Raw genomic sequence first — 19233 nt, forward strand, 5'->3', positions numbered from 1 at the left:
TATGATCTTTTATCAGAAAAGTAAATATTCAGAGATTTCACAGTTGATTAGTATTCGCACTAAGGATAAAGGAAAGGAGCAGGAAAGAGGAAACCTGTAGTAGAGTGGAGGGCAGGAGAAATTAAAGAGCAAAATCCACAATGGTACAAGGTCAGTTTGTTCACCCAAAATGGTGGAGGAATTTGGAACTCTGCGGGTCAGGCAGCATCAATGGAGGGGAATGATCAATTAATGTTTCAGGCTGGAAACCCTTCATCAGACCCCTGAAATGTGGGCTGTGGATTTCTCCTCCGTGGATGCTGTCTGACTTGCTGAGTTCCTCCAACATTGTGTGTCCCCACAGTCCCAGCACCTGCAGAATCTCTGGTGTGTCTAGTTTGCAATGTTCATCTGAAGTTAAGTTGAAACTTGGCAAGGTAAGAGTTATTACTGTAGCACTACTTCCATTTGAACAGCAAATGTTTCATGTCACTGAGAGAGTTGTAATTTATTCAGTAATTGGTGCTGTATAACAGAATTACTCTGCTTCTGATTGAGACAGGTTACTTGCTGTGTGATTGTGTAAACACTACCTGACTCTTTAATTCTCATGTTTTCTTGTACAGAGAGGACTGGAAACCCGTATTAACGATAAACTCTATAATTTATGGGCTGCAGTACCTGTTTTTGGTAAGTGGATAAAGGACCACCATCGATGCTGCACTCACTCACAACCCCTCCATTTCCCACACATGTGCCCTCACCCCATCCTCCTGCCATCAATATTGAAATTTACAGCACATTACAGGCCCTTCAGCCCACAGTGTTGTGCTGACCATGTAACCTGCTCTAGAGACTGCCTAGAATTTCCCTAGCGCAGAGCCCTCTATTTTTCTAAGCTCCATGTACCTATCTAAGAGGCTCTTAAAAGATCCTATTGTATCCGCTTCCACCACCACCACTGCCAGCAGTGCATTCCACGCACCCACTACTCTCTGTGTGAAAAACTTACCCCTGACATCCCCTCGGTACCTATTTCCAAGCATCTTAAAACTATGCCCCTCATCTTAAACACCTTGATGAGGTTACCTCTCATCCTCCGTTGCTCCAAGGAGAAAAGGCCAAGTACATTCAACCTATTCTCATAAGGTACGCCCTCCAATCCAGGCAACATCTTTATAAATCTCCTCTGCACTCTCTCTGTGGTATCCACATCCATCATGTAGTGAGGTGACCTGAAATGAACACAGTACTCCAAGTGGTGTCTGACCAAGGTCTTTTATAGCTTTACCCCATGGCTCTTGAACCCAATTCCATGGCTGATGAATGCCAACACACCATACGCCTTCTTAACAACATTGTCAACCTTAGATTTCTCTTGTGATTGTCCCCCACGCCACGAGGCTCTGTAACCTTCAGATCATTCTCCCTAACTTCCACCCTCTACAATGGGCTCCCACCACTAAGCACATCTTTCCTCCCCCCCCCCCCTTCACTTTCCTTCACTCTCTGTAACTCCCGTGTTCAGTCATCCCTGCTCAGTGATCTCCCTCCTGGCATATACTTCTGCAAGCATGACATGTACTACACCTGCCCCTACACCTTCCTCATAACCATTCAGTACCTTTCTGGGTGAGGCGACATTTTACTTGCGGTGAAATGTCAAGGTCATTTATTGTATCCCAGGCTCCCGTCCGCCAAGAAAGGCAGGATCTCCCAATTGCCACCCATTTCAATTTTTCCTCCCATTCCCATTCCAAATGTCTACAGCCATGATGAGGCCACACTCGGGAAGGAGGAGCAACACCTTATATTCCATCTGGGTAGCCTCCAACCTGATGGCATGAACATCGATTTCTCCAATTTCCAGTAGCTTCTCCCTCTTTTTCCATTCCCCATTCAGGCTCCCCTCTTACCGCTTCTCTTCTTCTCAGTTTCCCCTCCTCCTTCCCTTTCTCCCATGGTCTGCTGCCCTCTCCTATCAGGTTCCTTCTTCAGCCCTTTTCTCTTTCACATACCTCTTCCCAGCTTCTTCATCCCCTCCTACACCTTCCTCACCTTTCACCTGCCAGCTTTTGTACTTCTCCCCTTATTCAGGTCTCTGTCCCCATCCAGCATATCAGAATTGGGTTTACTATCACTGACACACATTCAGAGAAACTTGTTTTGCAGGAGCAGTAGAGTTCAATACATGAAATATACTACGTTACAATAAGAAATATAAAAATATATGTAGTGGTTCAACGAGAGAGCAAAATAGTGAGGCAGTGCTGAAAGGTTCAAGGACCATTTCGATATCTGATGGTGGAGTGGAAGGAGCTGCTAACAATTTGAGTCTGTGTCTTCAGGCTCATGCACCCCCTTTTCTCCTGATAGTAATGAAAAAGGGCATAGCCTTGATGATAGCCATGGAGAATGGATGCTGCTTGCTTGAAGGCATCTCCTACTGAAGGTCCTCGATGGTTGGGAGGGTTGTGCCCACAAGGAAGCTAACAACCCTCTGCAGCTTTTTCCCGATACTGTGCATTGGCGCCGCCATACGAAACCGTGTTGCAACTGGTTAGAATGCTCCCCGCAGTCCATCTGTAGAAATTTGACAGATGTCTTTGGTGACATACAAAATTTCCTCAGACTGAGTTAAATATAGCTGCTGGGGTGGCTTCTTTGTAATTGCATTAAGGAGAGGTCTTCAGAGATGTTGATAGCCAGGAGTTTGAAACTGCAGATTCTCTTGTGTTTATACTTGTTTCTAAGAACGAGGAAGCAACTTTTAAGTATTATTTAAAAGAATATATTACATCAGCAGCAAACAAGATTGTTGTGCAGCCTCAGTTGTGTCAAAATTGCTGAAGAGTTGTAACAGTCTTAGAATGGCACTGGATGTCAGTACGTTTGAGTTTTCAAATGTGTACTGAAGAGATGCTTGTTAGCCAGGGGCATTGTAGAAAAGGCAGGTATATAGAATTAGTTCACAAGCTGGCCATGATCTTGGGGAGCAGAGTGGCTGTACAGAACAGACCAGAGCTGAAACCCTGCTCCTGTTTATATGATCCTTCTGTTCCCATTCATTGCATGTACAGAGCAGAGCACGTCCTTGGTGGTCTGATTTGGGACCTATCCACCATTGCTGAACAACACCAAACTACCTCTGGGATTGAACAACATAAATCAGCAATAAGAGAATTGAGTGCCAATGGAATGGTGTTGGGATTTCATGGATTGGATAGGTAACTTCAGTTCTGCATAGTGACACTGGAGCTAAATTAACCAAAGCCAATTAAGCTAGCCCACGGCCAAAGACTTCCCATATCTGACCCGACCCAGCCAGTGGTATGAACCCTCTTGTCTGGAGAATTCGAGGGAAAAATGCTGGCTGAAATGTGTTTCATTCATTTCAAGTCAGCAGAAGACTGACTTGCCCAAGCCACAGCACTTCCAGCTTCTTATCAAGCCTGGTCTGACCCAAATTTCTCACATATTTCGGGTTGAGTCTGGTCATCAGGCCAGCCCTGGTGAACATAATTTGGTTACAGCTTTTCCCTCCTTCCTTTCTCTGCAAAATGTGTATTAAATGTTCCATGTATTGTCAATTGTAACTGCTCATGTGACAGGATCCCACTAGCAGCTGAGGTCTCCCAGTGGTAGATGGAGCTCTCCAGTTGTTCTCCTGATATAAAACTTGCTAGTAACTAGCTATGACTTTCTGCATATGGGTCTGTTTCAGATTCACTCGTTACTGCATCCAGAACTGAAATAGCCAATGTGTCAGTTGTAGCCCAGCAGACGTGTCTGGTTATTGTGGGACACTTCAGAATGGTTTACTTTGGCTATAGTTATTCGCCTAGTTTCCCCCAGCCTTTCCCTCATCTGTTGGCATATTGGAAATACTGTATGTTTACCTGGATGAGTATAGCTCAGCAAAACTTGGAAAGCTCAACCTCAACTAGGCCATATCTGCCCATGTTATTGACACCCTAAACTTTCATCATTTTGCTGCTCTAAACACAACTGATAGGGCACTGGAGGGCTTGTGGGCAAGTATCAAGAATGCTGTACACAAAGAGTGTGAAAAGACTCTGCATAAGGTGAAAACGTAGAAGACACCGAAACGGACGAATGAGGAAAAACTCTGAAAATTGCACAGGAAAGAAGAGAAGGATACGGGGAAAGGGTAGTAGTTGCAGTTCTCAATTGAGCTTTCCAATGTTCTGCTAGGTGAGACAAAACTACAATAATAACTTGTGAGGAAGTAGAAACGGAAAATAAGAAGGAAGGACAAGGTCAGTCTTAAAGCTACGAGATCTGAAGAGAAAATTCCAGCCTCAGATGGGAATGCTGAAAGATGCACAAGGTGCCATGCTCAATGAATCTGAGAAGATCAAACAGCGATGGAAGGAATACTGTGAGTCATTATGCCAGAAAGATTAACTAGATCAGGAGTACCATCCTATATCTTACAATCAGGTGCCGACAGTGATGAGGATGAAATTAAAGCAGCATTAAAAGTTCCACGGAAGAACAAAGTGCTGGGCATTGATGGAATTCCAATTGGAATACCACAGCAATCAGACACAGCCTGTTGCAATACTGACGACGCTCTGTCAGATGATCTGGAAGACAATGTCATGGCCAAGTGAATGGAGGAAATCAGTGTTTTTACTAATATTGAAGAAAGGTGATCCAACAGAGTGTGGAAATGATTGTACAACCGCCCTCATTCTGTACACCAGCACCATTTTACTGAAGATCATTTAGAAAAGACCTGAAACCTATTTAGAGTGGGAGCTTCCTGAAGTGCAAGCAGGTTTCAGGAAAGGAAGGTGAACAAGAGACATCATTGCAAATGTGAGATGGATTCTCAAGTGGACAAAAGAACACCAGAAGGACATCTACATGTGCTTTATTAACAGCAGCAAGGCCTTTGACTGTGTTGATCATGTCTAACTGTGGATCACATTAAGACACATGGCTGTACTGGAACTTTTGATAGCCCTCGTGCAATCTTTATATCAATCAAGAAGCAGTTCAAACGGAACAAGGAGAAACAGAGTGGTTCAGCATCTGTAAAGGGGTACGACAAGGTTGTATTCTCTCCCCCTGCCCTTTTAATTTCTACACCGAACAAATCTTCAGGGAAACAGGAGTATACGAGGGGACTCGGGGGTGAGAATTGGTGGCAGAACCATCAATAACCTTTGTTATGCTGATGACACAACAGTACTGGCTGGAAACGAAGAAGATCTGAAGTAACTGCCAACCAACATCAAGTTACGTAGGCTGAAGATGGGTCTGCACCTTAATCTGAAGGATGCTAAGATTTTGAAGACTGGCAGCACAACCGATTTCAATCCTGATGGAGAGGAAATTGAAGTGGTTGACAGTTTCAATTTACTTGGATCAATGATTGACACTGAAGTGGTAAGCAGTCAAGAAATCCAGTGAAGAAGCACCCTTAGCAGAGCAGTCATGGAGGATTTAGAGAAGATCCTTGGAAACAGGAATCTATCTCTACGTACAAAGATCTGACTTGGGCAGGCGATGGTGTTCTCAACAACATTATATGGATCTGAAAGTTGGATGGTAAAGAAGGATGATAGGAAGCGAATCGATGTCTTTGAACTGTGGTGCTGGAGAAAAATACTATGCATCTTGTGGACTTCTTACAGAAGAAACAAATCTGTCCTCAACAAGATCAAACCAAGATTAAATGACAAGACTCCGCCTATCACTCTTTGGGCACATCAGGCAAAGAAACAGCTCTCTGGATAAGGATATCACGCTCGGCAAGGTGGAAGGACAACAGAAGAGAGGAAGGCCACCAATCAGATGGATGGGATAATAAGGACAGCTATGAACGCAACGTTATCTATAATGAGCCGCCTTTGCGAGTATCAAAAGTCATTTTGGGCAACCATCCTTAGGGTCACCTGGATTTGATGGCACTTACTGCCAACAAACATTCATTCTCTACCACTAGCACGCAGTGGCTGCTCCAGCAGCACCTCCCAGTTCGACATCTTCTACCCCCAATGAAGATGAGGGCAGCTTGTTGACAGAACTCCACAGGCTGCAGGCACCCCTTCCAAGCTGCTAGCCAGCTCATCTTGGAAATATCTATCTACCCACTCTATCTGTGCCTCTTACCATCTAGTACACTTCCATCAAGTCACCTTTCATCCACCTTCACTCCAAAGAGAAAAGCCCCATCTTGCTCAACGTGTTCTCACAAAACATGCCCTCTAGTCCAGGCAGCATCCTGGTAAATCTCCTCGGAATCTTCTCTAAAGCCTCCACATCCTTCCTATAATGTGGTGACAGAAATTGAACACAATATTCCAAGTGTGGTCTATCCATAATTTTATAGAACTGTAACATTACCTAGCGGTTTTTGAATTCAGTCCTCTGGCTAATGAAAGCCAACATGCCATTTGTCTTGTTAACAAAAATATGGAATACTTCACACATTTACCTGTCATCCTTGCACGGGGGCTGTGCTAATTTTCTGTATATCCTTCCAGTTTTAGTATATGTGCTGCCGAAGTGAGCATTTGAAATCTGAGATTGTGTTTTTACCCAAAAAATATAAGGATATGGGGCAGAGATGGAGATTTTTAATGTCACAGATAATTGATGTGCTCACGAAATAAAAAGCAAAAAAAAAGGAGTGTAGCCCAGGTGTGTAGGACTAGCTGAAGAAGGCACCTTAATCAGCATGAGCAAGTTGGACTGAAGTGTCTGTTTCCATTCTGTATAGCTCTTTAACCTCGTGACTTGGCTAGTGTTTCCAGCATCTCCTGTGTTTATTTCATCTATGATGTTGTTGAATTGCCTCTCAGACTGGGCGGGAGTTTTAATGACCTTGGAATTTCTATGGGCAAAGCTGTTGTAAAATTTAAATCTCATTTCTTTCCTTCCCCTCTCTCTTTCTCTCTTGCTCTCAGGAACCTAACCCGGAGGACCCCCTGAATAAGGAAGCAGCAGAGGTCCTTCAGAACAACAGACGCCTCTTTGAACAGAATGTGCAGCGATCCATGCGGGGCGGCTACATTGGTTCCACTTACTTCGAGCGATGCCTTAAATAGGGCCCAGAGCGCACAAACTGAAGCCACAGAGAGAGAGAGAATCTGACATACTTAAACATATAAACAAACATTAAAATAAACTCGACTGAAACCAGGAGGGCATAGAGTGGATGAGGAGGCATTTCTCAGCACCCCTCAGCATAATGTCACAGGAAGAAATGGAATTGGAATTTTTATTTTAAAAAAAGAGGACTGCTTGATTGTTGTCATAGCTCTAGAGCATGCCAGGAAGTTTGAACTAGATTTTCGCCCCTGACCACTGCCTCCTCCCCCCCCCCCCCCCCACAATTAAACTAATTGTAAATGTATTTCATGAGGAGTGCTGGCGTCTTTGTTAATAAAGGTTTCTTAAATGGCTCTAGAAAACTTTTGGCCCATTGACCCTCTCGGCCACTGCTCCCCACCCATGCCCCCACTGTTCAGTTGCCTCTGCCGACTTTTGTGTAGGTGAAAGCATATGCAGGATGCCATTGCCTCGCTCCAGCAGAGGAGGAAGGTGCCAGATGGATCCGGAGAGAAAGAGACATTTACTCTAATGCTGTGTCCCGCCTGTTTTGAATGTTTGCCTGTTCATTAAGTTGTATAGTTATTTTTTAAAATGAAATGTTCCCTCCCATTTTTATTTGTGCAGTAGGTTATTTCCTTGACCGTGTAGTACATTGTTGCTAAAGGTATAGATTCCTCTCCGTATAAGTGACCACAGACTACGGGCTCCCATTCTTCCCAGCCAACGTGAGAGCCTTGTTTAGCTTGGTCCAGTGTGTTGTCTTGCCATTACAGCTCATGCAGTGCTGAAGCCATTACGTTCTGCTGTAAATATAACCAGCGTTGAGGCAACGCTGTCCGTAGGGTGCGTGTCTGTGCAGCATGATGCAAACGGGGCTGCCCATCAATAGCGAGTGCTGATGTAGCTGGATGTTTTAGTCATGCCGGTCTGCCGGTCGCGAATGCACCTGCTTTCATATCACCCAGTTATTCTGATCTGTTTTAAACTAGCTCATGGTTCAGTTTTAATTTAAAAGATTCTTACCCAGTCTGTGATGTTTAATTTTTACCTACCGCAGTCTTATCTTGAAAGTAATAAAAAAAAACTCAGTTACATCGAAATATCCCATTAAATGTAATTGCTCCTGCCTATTATTCTGCCTATTAATTTAACTCCAACAGCCTAATCAACTAACTTGTGTGCGTTTCTCCCCCTTACCCCCCCCCCCGCCATTTACCTCCCACTTCCCTTTTGTCTGGCATTGTGCCATAACTGGACCAGGGACATCCCGTTTAGCTCGGGGGGCTCATGCTGTGAACGCAGTTGGGAAGAAAGTCATAGTTGGATTGAAAGCCCCGGTTTCTGTTTGGAGGAGTTAGGGATGCAAGTGGAGGAGGAGAGAAATCAGTCAGGCTTCCCAAAGGACACAGGTGGTGTCACTCGCCCACCAGGTTGAAAGGCGATGTTCAATCAGCAAATTTGGGAACTGTGCTGTAGCAAGAAGAGCAAAAGCCATTGAGGCATGGCAGAGTGTTGCAACTCCAGTTTTACCCTGGATCTTCTCAACAGCACTTACCAAATGAACTGTATGAGTGATGTGAAGCAGGGAGACAGATTAAAACAACTTTATACTTTGCACAATGTCTTCCTCCGCTTGAATTGCTCCATGTCCATAGTGTGACTTTAACCAGAAATTTCTGACTCCCGTTACAATTCTGGGTGCTGCCTGAATCTGGAACCCATGTCACATCAGAATAGCCTTGAGTTCTTTTTGCCTTTAGCCTGGAGACCTATTTGCTGCCAAATCTTCCTCCTTGGCTTTCTGTGCATTTGGGCCCTGTACTATTTTTCAGTGTGCTGTTGCAGGAATTCGCCCAAATGCCCAGCAGAGCCCCTGCTTGTCCCGTGTTTTGAGCGTTACTGACAAATCTCAAGGAAGATGTTGATGCATATTGCTGTGGATGTGACTGCTCTTGCTATTCTGTGGTTACAGATTTAATTCTGTTGGGCATTTGATCTTTATCACTCAACCTGAACAGCATGGATCTAGAACAATGTAAAATACCCAATGATCAGCACCAAAGGAATCCACCCCATTGTTTCTCTCCTCCTGAAGGAATCTTGGTTTTCTTATGAAGTTCAGGCCTGTGATCCACTCTATCATGTGTAATGCATGGGGTTATATGTTTATACTGAGGGGGAGAGAGGATCTTTTGTTGTAATGATGCCACATAGGGAGTCTGGTTTATTTTCACGTAATATGAGAAAAATCACATTCTCCAAAACAAAAAAGTATAGATGTATGATTCTTTGGTAAGATTGTACCTCTTTAACTTGTGTTTTTATTCATACCACCTGCACATTGGCACACTATGTTCATGCTTGAGGAGAATGTACTGTATTTCAATTAAAAAAAAATGCAGTTGACTATTCCAGGTTCACTGTTGCAATTTTTAAGGATTTTCAAATTGCTAACACAATAGATTTACAACAGGAGTACTTGTTAATGAAAGTGCTGCTCTGATCCACATCTCTCAGGTAAGGGTAGGGGTATTTAAAATGTCTTTATTTAAGGTACAAGTTCGCCCTCATCTGCAGAAACCTTTTTTATAACCTCTACAATCTGTGTCCTAACTTGCAACAAGTGGAAAAATAACTCAAGTCTTCCAACAGATAATATTTGGTGTTAGTACATGTACGGAGATGTTAGAATGGATAGCCAGAAGCTTGGCCAAAGTAGAATGGCTTAAAGATGAGTAATGCACTGGTTTAATTGGAGGGGGGGGGGTGGAGAGGTTGGAAATACAGAGTAGAACCCAGGTAGCTGTAAGTTTCATTAGATTAAATGTCAGAATTGCCTGCGATACATGGTTGGAAATTAGTGTAACAGTGAGAAATGGTCTGAAGCTCCTCTTGTGATTAAGGTTTCAATGGATGCTCAGGCAGGAGAAAGTGTAGATTTTTTTGGGGAGGGTGGCTTGTTCGAGAACAAGACAAAGGAACTCAATAAAAGTTAAGATATTGGCAAGTGTAGGGGAACAGAGATATCTTTGCACACATCCACAGAGAACTGGATAGGAAGGCATACGAAATAATACTGAGATTTGGAGCATCTCCAAATTCAGTCGTGAGCTGTTGAAGATCTAGTCACAGCTATTACAGCATATAATTATGGTCTACATATTAGGGCAAGGAAATGATAGAGTCTGAGGAAATACAGAAGTGATTAATGAAAATTTTGCCACACAGTTTTGCTGAGTTCACTTAGATTTAAAATGGTTGAAGAATTTTTTGTTATATTATTGTTTATTAGATTAATTTTATTAATAATTAAATTAGAAAGCACTGTATCACTCCTGGGATCTTGCAGGGAGAGAGTAATTTTAATTCAGTTAATGAGTTAAAAGATTAATGAGTCCCAGTAAAATTTCAGGTTACCGTCATGTTCCTTGTGTCTAAACTATGATGAGGAATCTGGGATGTTGGCTACAAGATCAGGCTGTTTGATTAGCTTGTGGGATCGTTCTCCCAACAAGACAGCAGTGCATGCTTGTGTGTGAGCAGAAATTGCTGAGAGTTATTTTTGTCCTGCTGAATTCTGGTTTTGGGGCTGATAGGCAGAGTATTCTAGTGTGATTGTTATTTGAACCCTGTGCTTTAATGTGAATGATGGCACATTTCAGAGGGCCGTGAAGACTCAGCGATGTTAATTTGGGTCTAGAGTCACAAGCCAGCTGGCATGAAAAATTAGGGCTTTTTTTAAATGGTAGAACAGAGAGACACACCCACAGCACTTAGAGATGTGAGGCATGCCCAATTGGAAGGGGTGGGGAGAAGTTTAAAATGTGAGGCAACAAATGCAGTTCTGGTCACCTACCTACAGGAGATATATCAATAAGATTGAAAGAGTCCATAGAAATTTTACAGGGATGTTGCTGGGACTTGAGGATCTGAGTTATAGGAAAAGGCTGAATAGCTTACAACTTTATTCCCTGGAGTATAGGAGAAAGATAGGAGATTTGATAGAGGTATGCAAAATTATGAGGGGTATAGATAGGGTAAATGCTTTTTCAACTGAGGTTGGGTGAGACTAGAAGTAGAGTCACAGGATAAGGAAGAAAGGTGAAATGTTTATGGGTACTCCTTCACTCAGGATGGTGAGAGTGTGGAGCAAGCTGTCAGCAGAAGTGGATGCGGGTTTCATTGCAACATTTAAGATGAGTAGATGGATTAGAGGGATATGGAGGGTTATGGTCCACGTGAGGGACGATGGGAATAGGCAGAATAACACTTCAGCATGGGCTAGGTGGGCCTGTTTCAAAGCTATGAATAAACGTAGCAATAGCTACTTTAGGATTGTTCAACTATTATCGTGGTAGGAGGGGGACTGAGAATAAAACCAAGACTGAGGTGGAACTCCAGGGTTTTGTGCAAGGGAGAAAAGGGGGTAGGAGAACTAGTAGGTGTGTGTGATTAGTAGATGGAACTGAGTAGGGGCAGAGCTGAGAGAAAGAAGTGAGTGGAGTGTGGGTTATCTGTGGAAAATTCAATATTCATACTATTGATTTTTTTTGCTTCAGATTCCAACATCTGGATTATTTCCAATGCCTGGTTGACCAAAGATCAGATGGTGGAAAATCTGACCTTCCACTATCCTCCACACTAATCTTCCTCCTGGCATGTATCCTGTACATAGCCAAAGTGCTACACCTCATTCACCTCCTCCCTCACCTGCATTCAGGAACCCAAATAGTCCTTCCAGGTGAGGTAACACTTCACCTCCAAATCTGCTGGGGTTGTCTATTGTATTTGGTGCTCCTGATGCAGCCTCCTCCACATGGGTGAGACTCCTCGTAAATTGGCGACCACTTTGTTGAACACTTCCACTCCATCTGCTTAAAGTGTAATTTCCTGGTAGCCGGACATTTCCGTTACGATTCCTATTCGCATCCTGATGTGTTGGTCTGTGCCCTCCTCTTGTGCCACAATGAGACAACCCTTAGGGCAAAGGAGCAACACCTTGTATTCTGTTTGGTTATCCTCCGACCTGATGACATGAATATTGATTTCTCCATTGGGTAAAATAAATTCCCTCCTCTCCTCTTCTATTCCCCACTCTGGCCTCTTACATCTTCTCACCTGCCTATCACCTCCCCCGGTGACGCTTCTTTTTAACCTATGTTCCACTCTTCTCTCCTTTCATCTTCAGCCCTTTACCTTTTCCACCCACCTGGCTTCACCTATCACCTTCCAACTGTATTCCTTCCCCTTCCCCCTACCTTTTCATTCTGGCATCTTCCCCCATTCTTTCCAGTGCTGAAGGAGTTTTTTTTTTCATTTCCATAGATGCTGGTTGACCTGTTGAGTTCCTCCTGCATTTTGTGTGTGTTGCTTTGGAATCTCTTGTGCATGGTGGAAGATATGCTAATTTATGCAGAACATCATGTCCTTCGGCCCTTGACGTCACTGTTGACCATGGCTATTTAAAATAGCCCCATCTGCCTGCACATGGCCTATATCTGTCCAATCCCTGCCTGTTCTTGTGCCTCTTCAGTGTTGCTATTGGATCTGCTTGCACCATCTCCTCTGGCACAGTGTTCCACTCACCTACTGCTATCCAGGAACCTGCTGAAAACAAACAAAACAAAAAAGCTTTGCAAATCTTTAAAATTTCTCCTTACCTTGAACCCAAGACATCTGGTAAATGTTATCTCCATGCCCACCATCTCCCCTCGCCAGTGTCGGCCCTGATGTAGGGCTTCGTTGTGAAAAATAATCTGTATCGGGTTTAATATTACTGACGTGTTATGGAATCTGTTGTTTTGTGGCAGCAGGACATTGCAATACATAATAAAAACAACAAATTACAATAAGTGGTGCAAAAAGAGACCAAAAACAAGCCAGAGGGGTAGTGTAGATGGGTTCATTGTCCATTCAGAAATCTGATGGTGGAGGGAAAGAAGCCATTCCTGAAATGTTGAGTGTTTGTCTTTGGGCTCCTGTACCTCTTCCTTGATGGTAGCAATGAGCAGTGGGCATATCCTGGTTGATGGGGGTCCTTACGATGGATACAGTCGTTTTGAGATGAGAGAAATTCTATTTGTATTAGATGGACTTAGCCTAACATCGGTGGTGGGGAAACTGCTAGAGTCAGTTATCAAAGATGTGATAACAGCACATTTGGAAAGCGGTGAAATCATCAGACAAAGTCAGCATGGATTTGTGAAAGGAAAATCATGTCTGACGAATCTCATAGAATTTTTTGAGGATGTAACTAGTAGAGTGGATAGGGGAGAACCAGTGGATGTGGTATATTTGGATTTTCAAAAGGCTTTTGACCAGGTCCCACACAGGAGATTAGTGTGCAAACTTAAAGCACACGGTATTGGGGGTAAGGTATTGACATGGATAGAGAATTGGTTAGCAGACAGGAAGCAAAGAGTGGGAATAAACGGGACCTTTTCAGAATGGCAGGCAGTGACTAGTGGGGTACCGCAAGGCTCAGTGCTGGGACCCCAGTTGTTTACAATATATATTAATGACTTGGATGAGGGAATTAAATGCAGCATCTCCAAGTTTGCAGATGACATGAAGCTGGGCGGCAGTGTTAGCTGTGAGGAGGATGCTAAGAGGATGCAGGGTGACTTGGATAGGTTAGGTGAGTGGGCAAATTCATGGCAGATGCAATTTAATGTGGATAAATGTGAAGTTATCCACTTTGGTGGCAAAAACAGGAAAACAGATTATTATCTGAATGGTGGCCGATTAGGAAAAGGGGAGGTGCAACGAGACCTGGGTGTCATTATACACCAGCCATTGAAAGTGGGCATGCAGGTACAGCAGGCGGTGAAAAAGGCGAATGGTATGCGGGCATTTATAGCAAGAGGATTCGAGTACAGGAGCAGGGAAGTACTACTGCAGTTGTACAAGGCCTTGGTGAGACCACACCTGGAGTATTGTGTGCAGTTTTGGTCCCCTAATCTGAGGAAAAACATCCTTGCCATAGATGGAGTACAAAGAAGGTTCACCAGATTGATTCCTGGGATGGCAGGACTTTCATATGATGAAAGACTGGATGAACTAGGCTTATACTCATTGGAATTTAGAAGAATGAGGGGGGATCTGATTGAAACGTATAAAATCCTAAAGGGATTGGACAGGCTAGATGCAGGAAGATTGTTCCTGATGTTGGGGAAGTCCAGAACGAGGGGTCACAGTTTGAGGATAAAGGGGAAGCCTTTTAGGACTGAGATTAGGAAAAAACTTCTTCACACAGAGAGTGGTGAATCTGTGGAATTCTCTGCCACAGGAAACAGTTGAGGCCAGTTCATTGGCTATATTTAAGAGGGAGTTAGATATGGCCCTTGTGGCTAAAGGGATCGGGGAAGGCTGGTACAGGGTTCTGAGTTGGATGATCAGCCATGATCATACTGAACGGCGGTGCAGGCTCGAAGGGCCAAATGGCCTACTCCTGCACCTATTTTCTATGTTTCTATGTTACCTCTGTCTATCTCACTACAGCCTGTGCTGTACTTTGTAACTGTAACACTTTTCAAAGTTCAAAGTAAATTTTCTTATCAAAGAACATACATGTCACCACATACAACCCTGAGACACATTTTCCTGTCAGCATGCTCAGCAAATCTATAGAACAGTAACTGTAAAAGGTCAATGAAAGATCAACCAGAGTGCAGAAGACAACAAACTGTGCAAATGCAAATATAAATAAATAGCAACAAATAATGAAATCATGAGATAATGAGATAGAGTCCTTACAGTGAGATCATTGGTTATGGGAACATCTCAATGAATGGGCAAGTAAGTGTAGTTATCTCCTTTTGTGGAAGAGCCTGATAAATAAGTGGTGGCCACTGTTCTTGAACCTGGTGGCCCAAGTCTTGAGCTGCTCATACCTCTTGTGGTCTTTAGGAAGGTGCAAATGAACCAGCCTCCTTCTGAAAATATATGGCTTCTCCATAGAGAGTGTTAAGTGCACCAAGTTCCTGGGGGTTCACATCATGGATGACCTCACCTGGTCCCTTAATATCACCTCCCTGAACAAGAAGGCACAGCAGCGCCACCACTTCCTGAGCAGATTGAAGCAAGCAAGGCTCCCCACAACCCCATCTGAACTGTGTTTTACAGGAGCACCATTGAGAGCATCCCGACAAGTTGCATCTCCATCTGGTATGGCAGCAGCCAAGCATCAGACCTGAAGTCTCCATAAAGGACTGTAAGAACAGCTGATAGGATCATAAGGGTCTCCCTACCATCCATCGGGGACATTTATCAGGAGCGTTGTGTAGGTAGGGCCCATAGTATTTTTGAGGATGCCACCCACCCATCTAGCATCTTCTTTGACTTTCTACCATCAGGCTGCAATGCATGAAAACAAGAATAGTCAGGATAGGAAAGATTCTTCCCCCTGGCCATTAGCTTTTGAGCTCCCAGCTGCATCGTATTCAAAAGGTCACTGGTTAATCTGTTCTGTGCCTTAGTGTTTAATTTATGCACATTAGATTATTATTTATGCATGATTCAGATGTAGATTTTATCCTTGCCTTCATAAGTTATTGTGTGTACTACTGTGCTTTACACCCTGGTTCAGAGAAACATCATCTTGTGTCTAAGTGCATTATATGGTTATATACATGTATATAGTTAAATGACAATAAACTTGACTTCTACCTGTTGGCAGCAGCAAGAAAAGAGCATGGCTTGGGTGGTGGCAATCTCTGATGATGAAGGCTGCCTTCACGTGGATGTGTTCAATGGCTGAGAGGGCTTTCCCGTGAAGTACTGAGCCAAATCCACTCCCTTTTGTAGGATCTTCTGTTCAAAGGCATTGGTGCTCCCACACCAGGCCGTGAAGCAGCCAGTCATTATACTCTCCACTACACATCTATAGACGTTTGTCAAAGTTTGAGATGCCATGCGGAATCTCCGCAGACTACTAAAGGAAGTAGAGGCAGTGCCGTGCTTTCTTTGCAATTGCATTTACGTGCCAGGTCTAGAAGAGGTTACTGAAGTAGTAACATCCTCTCCACTGCTCATCCTCCAATGAGGTCAGGCTCATGGACCTCTGGTGCCCTCTACAATCTATTCATTGGTTTTGCTGACACTGAGTGAGAGGTTGTTGTCACAACACCACTGAGCCAAATCTTCCAGTCTTCCTCCAGTATGCTGATTCATCACCACATTTGATTCGGCCCACAGTGGTGTCATCAGGAAACTTGAATATGGTGTTGGAACTGTGCTTAGCTACACACTCATAAGTGTAAAGCAAGTAGAGCTTTTAAGTTGAAAGTAAATGTATTATCAAACTATATATATGTCACCATATACCTGAATTCATTTTCTTGTGGGCATTCACAGTAGGAAAAGAAATACAATAGAATCAATGAAAAATTACACACAAAGACTGACAGATAACCAATGTGCAAAAGACAAATTATAAAAATACCAAAAGATAGATAGATGGACAATTAATACTGAAAACATGAGTTGGCTAGTCCTTAAAAGTGAGTCCCTAGGTTGTGGAATCCATTCAGTATTGAAATGAATGAAGTGATCTTGATGGTCAAGGGTAATAACAGTTCCTTGAACCTGGTGGTGTGGAACACAAGGCTCCTGTACCTCCTTCCCAATGGCTGCATCAAGAAGAGACATGGTGTGGATCCTAGATGATGGATGCTGCTTTCTTGTAGTAGTGCTCTTTACAGATGTGCCTAATGGTGGGAAAGGCTTTTCCTGTGATGGACCGAGCTATATCTACCATTTTGTTGTAGGCTATTCCATTCTTGGCAGTGGTGTTCCTATACCCGACCATTATGCAACCTGTTAGGATACTCACCACTGACAAACTTCTATAGATGCACAAAGTTTTTGAAGACATGCTGAATCTGTGCAAACTTCTTTTTCTTTTTCAATATTTTTATTAATCACTTGCATAGACGAATACAAAATGCATTATGATATTATGGAAACAGAAACAAGATTGAAATGCCCCATAACTATGTATAGTTAATTAACCATAATATTGGAAAGGTGTATTTTATTCTAATCTAAAGCAAAATCAAAACCCCATAACAAAACAAAGAGAGAAAACAAACAGCTGTTTGGTTAAAAGAAAATAAAAAAATCTGACATATAGTTGTAAATTCAAATGTATAACAGCCATCATCATTGCTGAACAAGTTGAAAATTGTGAAAGTAGTTCCAAAAAGGTCCCCATAATGTGAGAAAATCTTGTCTTGGTATAGAAATAGAACACCTAATCTTCTCTAGATTTAAACATGACATAACAGCAATCAACCAATGGGCGTGAGTAGGCGGAGCAGCATCTTTCCATTTAAGCAACAAAACTCTTCTGGCTAAAAGAGAAATAAAAGCCAAAATATGCAAATCATTCGGCTTAAGAGTAAAATCATTTCCTCTAACAATGCCAAACAAGGCAGTCAGAGGATTGGGTTTAAAGTTTACTTTAAAAAGCTCTGAGAAAGTTTGAAATACTTCTTTCCAAAATTTATCAAGATGCAGGCAGGACCAAAACATGTGAATTAGAGAGGCCTCTTCGACATTACACCCATTACAGTATGGAGAAAAATCTGAGTAAAAACGACAGAGCTTATCTTTAGTCACGTAGGCTCTATGAATCACTTTAAATTGTAAAAGAGAGTGAGGCGCACATAACGAAGAGGTGTGAACAAGTTTAAAAATTTCATTCCAATTATCCTCATCAATTGAAATCTGTAGGTCTCGTTCCCAGAGGTTTTTAATTTTGTTTAACAGAATGTTTCTCATTGCCAACAACTTACTATAAATATTAGAAATAGATCCATTATGAAAAGGTTTCAAAGTAAGAATTGTATCAATTAAATTCTTATCTGGACATTTAGGAAATGTATGAAGTTGAGAACGCAAGAAGTCTCTAATTTGTAAATATCTAAAAAGGTGAGCTTTACGAGGATTATATTTAACAGATAGTTGATCAAATGAGGAAAGGCTATCTTCAATAAACAGATCCTGAAAACATTTAATACCTAGTGTATTCCACTCTTTAAAAACTACATCAGTCAAATAAGGTTTAAAAAAAAATTAGAAAAACAGGGACTAGAGTGTGAAAAACCAAATAACCCAAAGAATTTTTTAAATTGTAACCAAATCCTCAAAGAATGTTTAACTACATAATTATCAGTTAAATTACTTCAGGATAGAGGAATCGAAGAACCAAGAAGAGAAATAATAGAAAATTTATTAACAGAATTAACTTCTGAAGAAATCCAAACTGGACAGTCTTCATGATTAATATAGTATAACCAAAACGTAAGGTAACGCATGTTGACTGCCTGGTAATAAAACCTAAAATTGGGTAGGGCTAATCCCCCATTTTTTTTTTAGTTTTCTGAAGATGAATTTTATTTAATTGGGGGGTTTTATTCTTCCATAAGTAAGAAGATATAATAGAACTAAAGAGTCAAAAAAGGATTTAGGAATAAAAACAGGTAGGGCTTGAAATAAATATAAAAATTTAGGCAAAATATTCATTTTAATAGAATTAATACATCCAATCGGCGATAAAGAAAGGGGAGACCAATTTGATAGTACCTTCTTAACATATTGCAAAAGAGTGATGAAAGCTTTGTTTTAAAAAAATTATAATTCCTAGTAATTGTTATACCCAAATAAATAAATTGATTTCTTACAATTTTAAAAGGAAGGTCAGAGTTGACTGATACCAAATTATTCAAAGGAAAAGTTCATTCTTATGAAGATTAAGTTCATATCCTGAGAACTGACTAAATTCAGAAAGTAAAGAGTATTGAATGTAGAGAGGACTCCACATTAGAGATGTACAGCAAAAGGTCATCAGCATAAAGCGACAGCTTATGAGTGATACCTCTCCTTAAAATACCCGAGATGTCAACGGATTCACAAAATGCGATGGCTAAAGGCTCTAAAGCCAAATCAAAAAGCAAAGGACTCAAAGGACACCCTTGTCTGGTTCCACGTTGGAGATTAAATGGTTTAGAACTCTGAGAGTTAGTAAGAACCTGTGCAGTGGGAGATGAATAAAGTAATTTAATCCATTGAATCAAATTGGACCCAGATTTAAATTTTTCTAATATTTTAAATAAATAATTCCATTCAACCCAGTCAAAGGCTTTCTCAGCATCCAAAGAAATC

General features: G+C 42.1%; 1 protein-coding gene and 1 non-coding gene across 3 annotated transcripts in view; one reads left to right on the forward strand and one right to left on the reverse strand.

Annotated features, from left to right (window-relative positions):
• ube2m (ubiquitin conjugating enzyme E2 M) overlaps positions 1–9474 on the forward strand; it is a 47452-nt gene extending 37978 nt beyond the window's left edge. For both annotated transcript variants that reach the window (XM_072271968.1, XM_072271969.1), the window contains exons 5-6: positions 606–669; positions 6921–9474. In XM_072271968.1, coding sequence (XP_072128069.1) covers positions 606–669; positions 6921–7061 — 205 coding nt within the window. In that variant the 3' untranslated portion in view covers positions 7062–9474. The remainder of the gene's footprint in view (positions 1–605; positions 670–6920) is intronic.
• LOC140205630 (U6 spliceosomal RNA) lies at positions 6421–6527 on the reverse strand. Its single transcript, XR_011887898.1, has one exon. It is a non-coding gene; the product is annotated as a U6 spliceosomal RNA (small nuclear RNA).
• Positions 9475–19233: the final 9759 nt, after the last annotated feature.

The sequence above is a fragment of the Mobula birostris genome, chromosome 11 (genome assembly GCF_030028105.1).
Source record: "Mobula birostris isolate sMobBir1 chromosome 11, sMobBir1.hap1, whole genome shotgun sequence".
Taxonomy (NCBI): Eukaryota; Metazoa; Chordata; class Chondrichthyes; order Myliobatiformes; family Myliobatidae; genus Mobula; species Mobula birostris.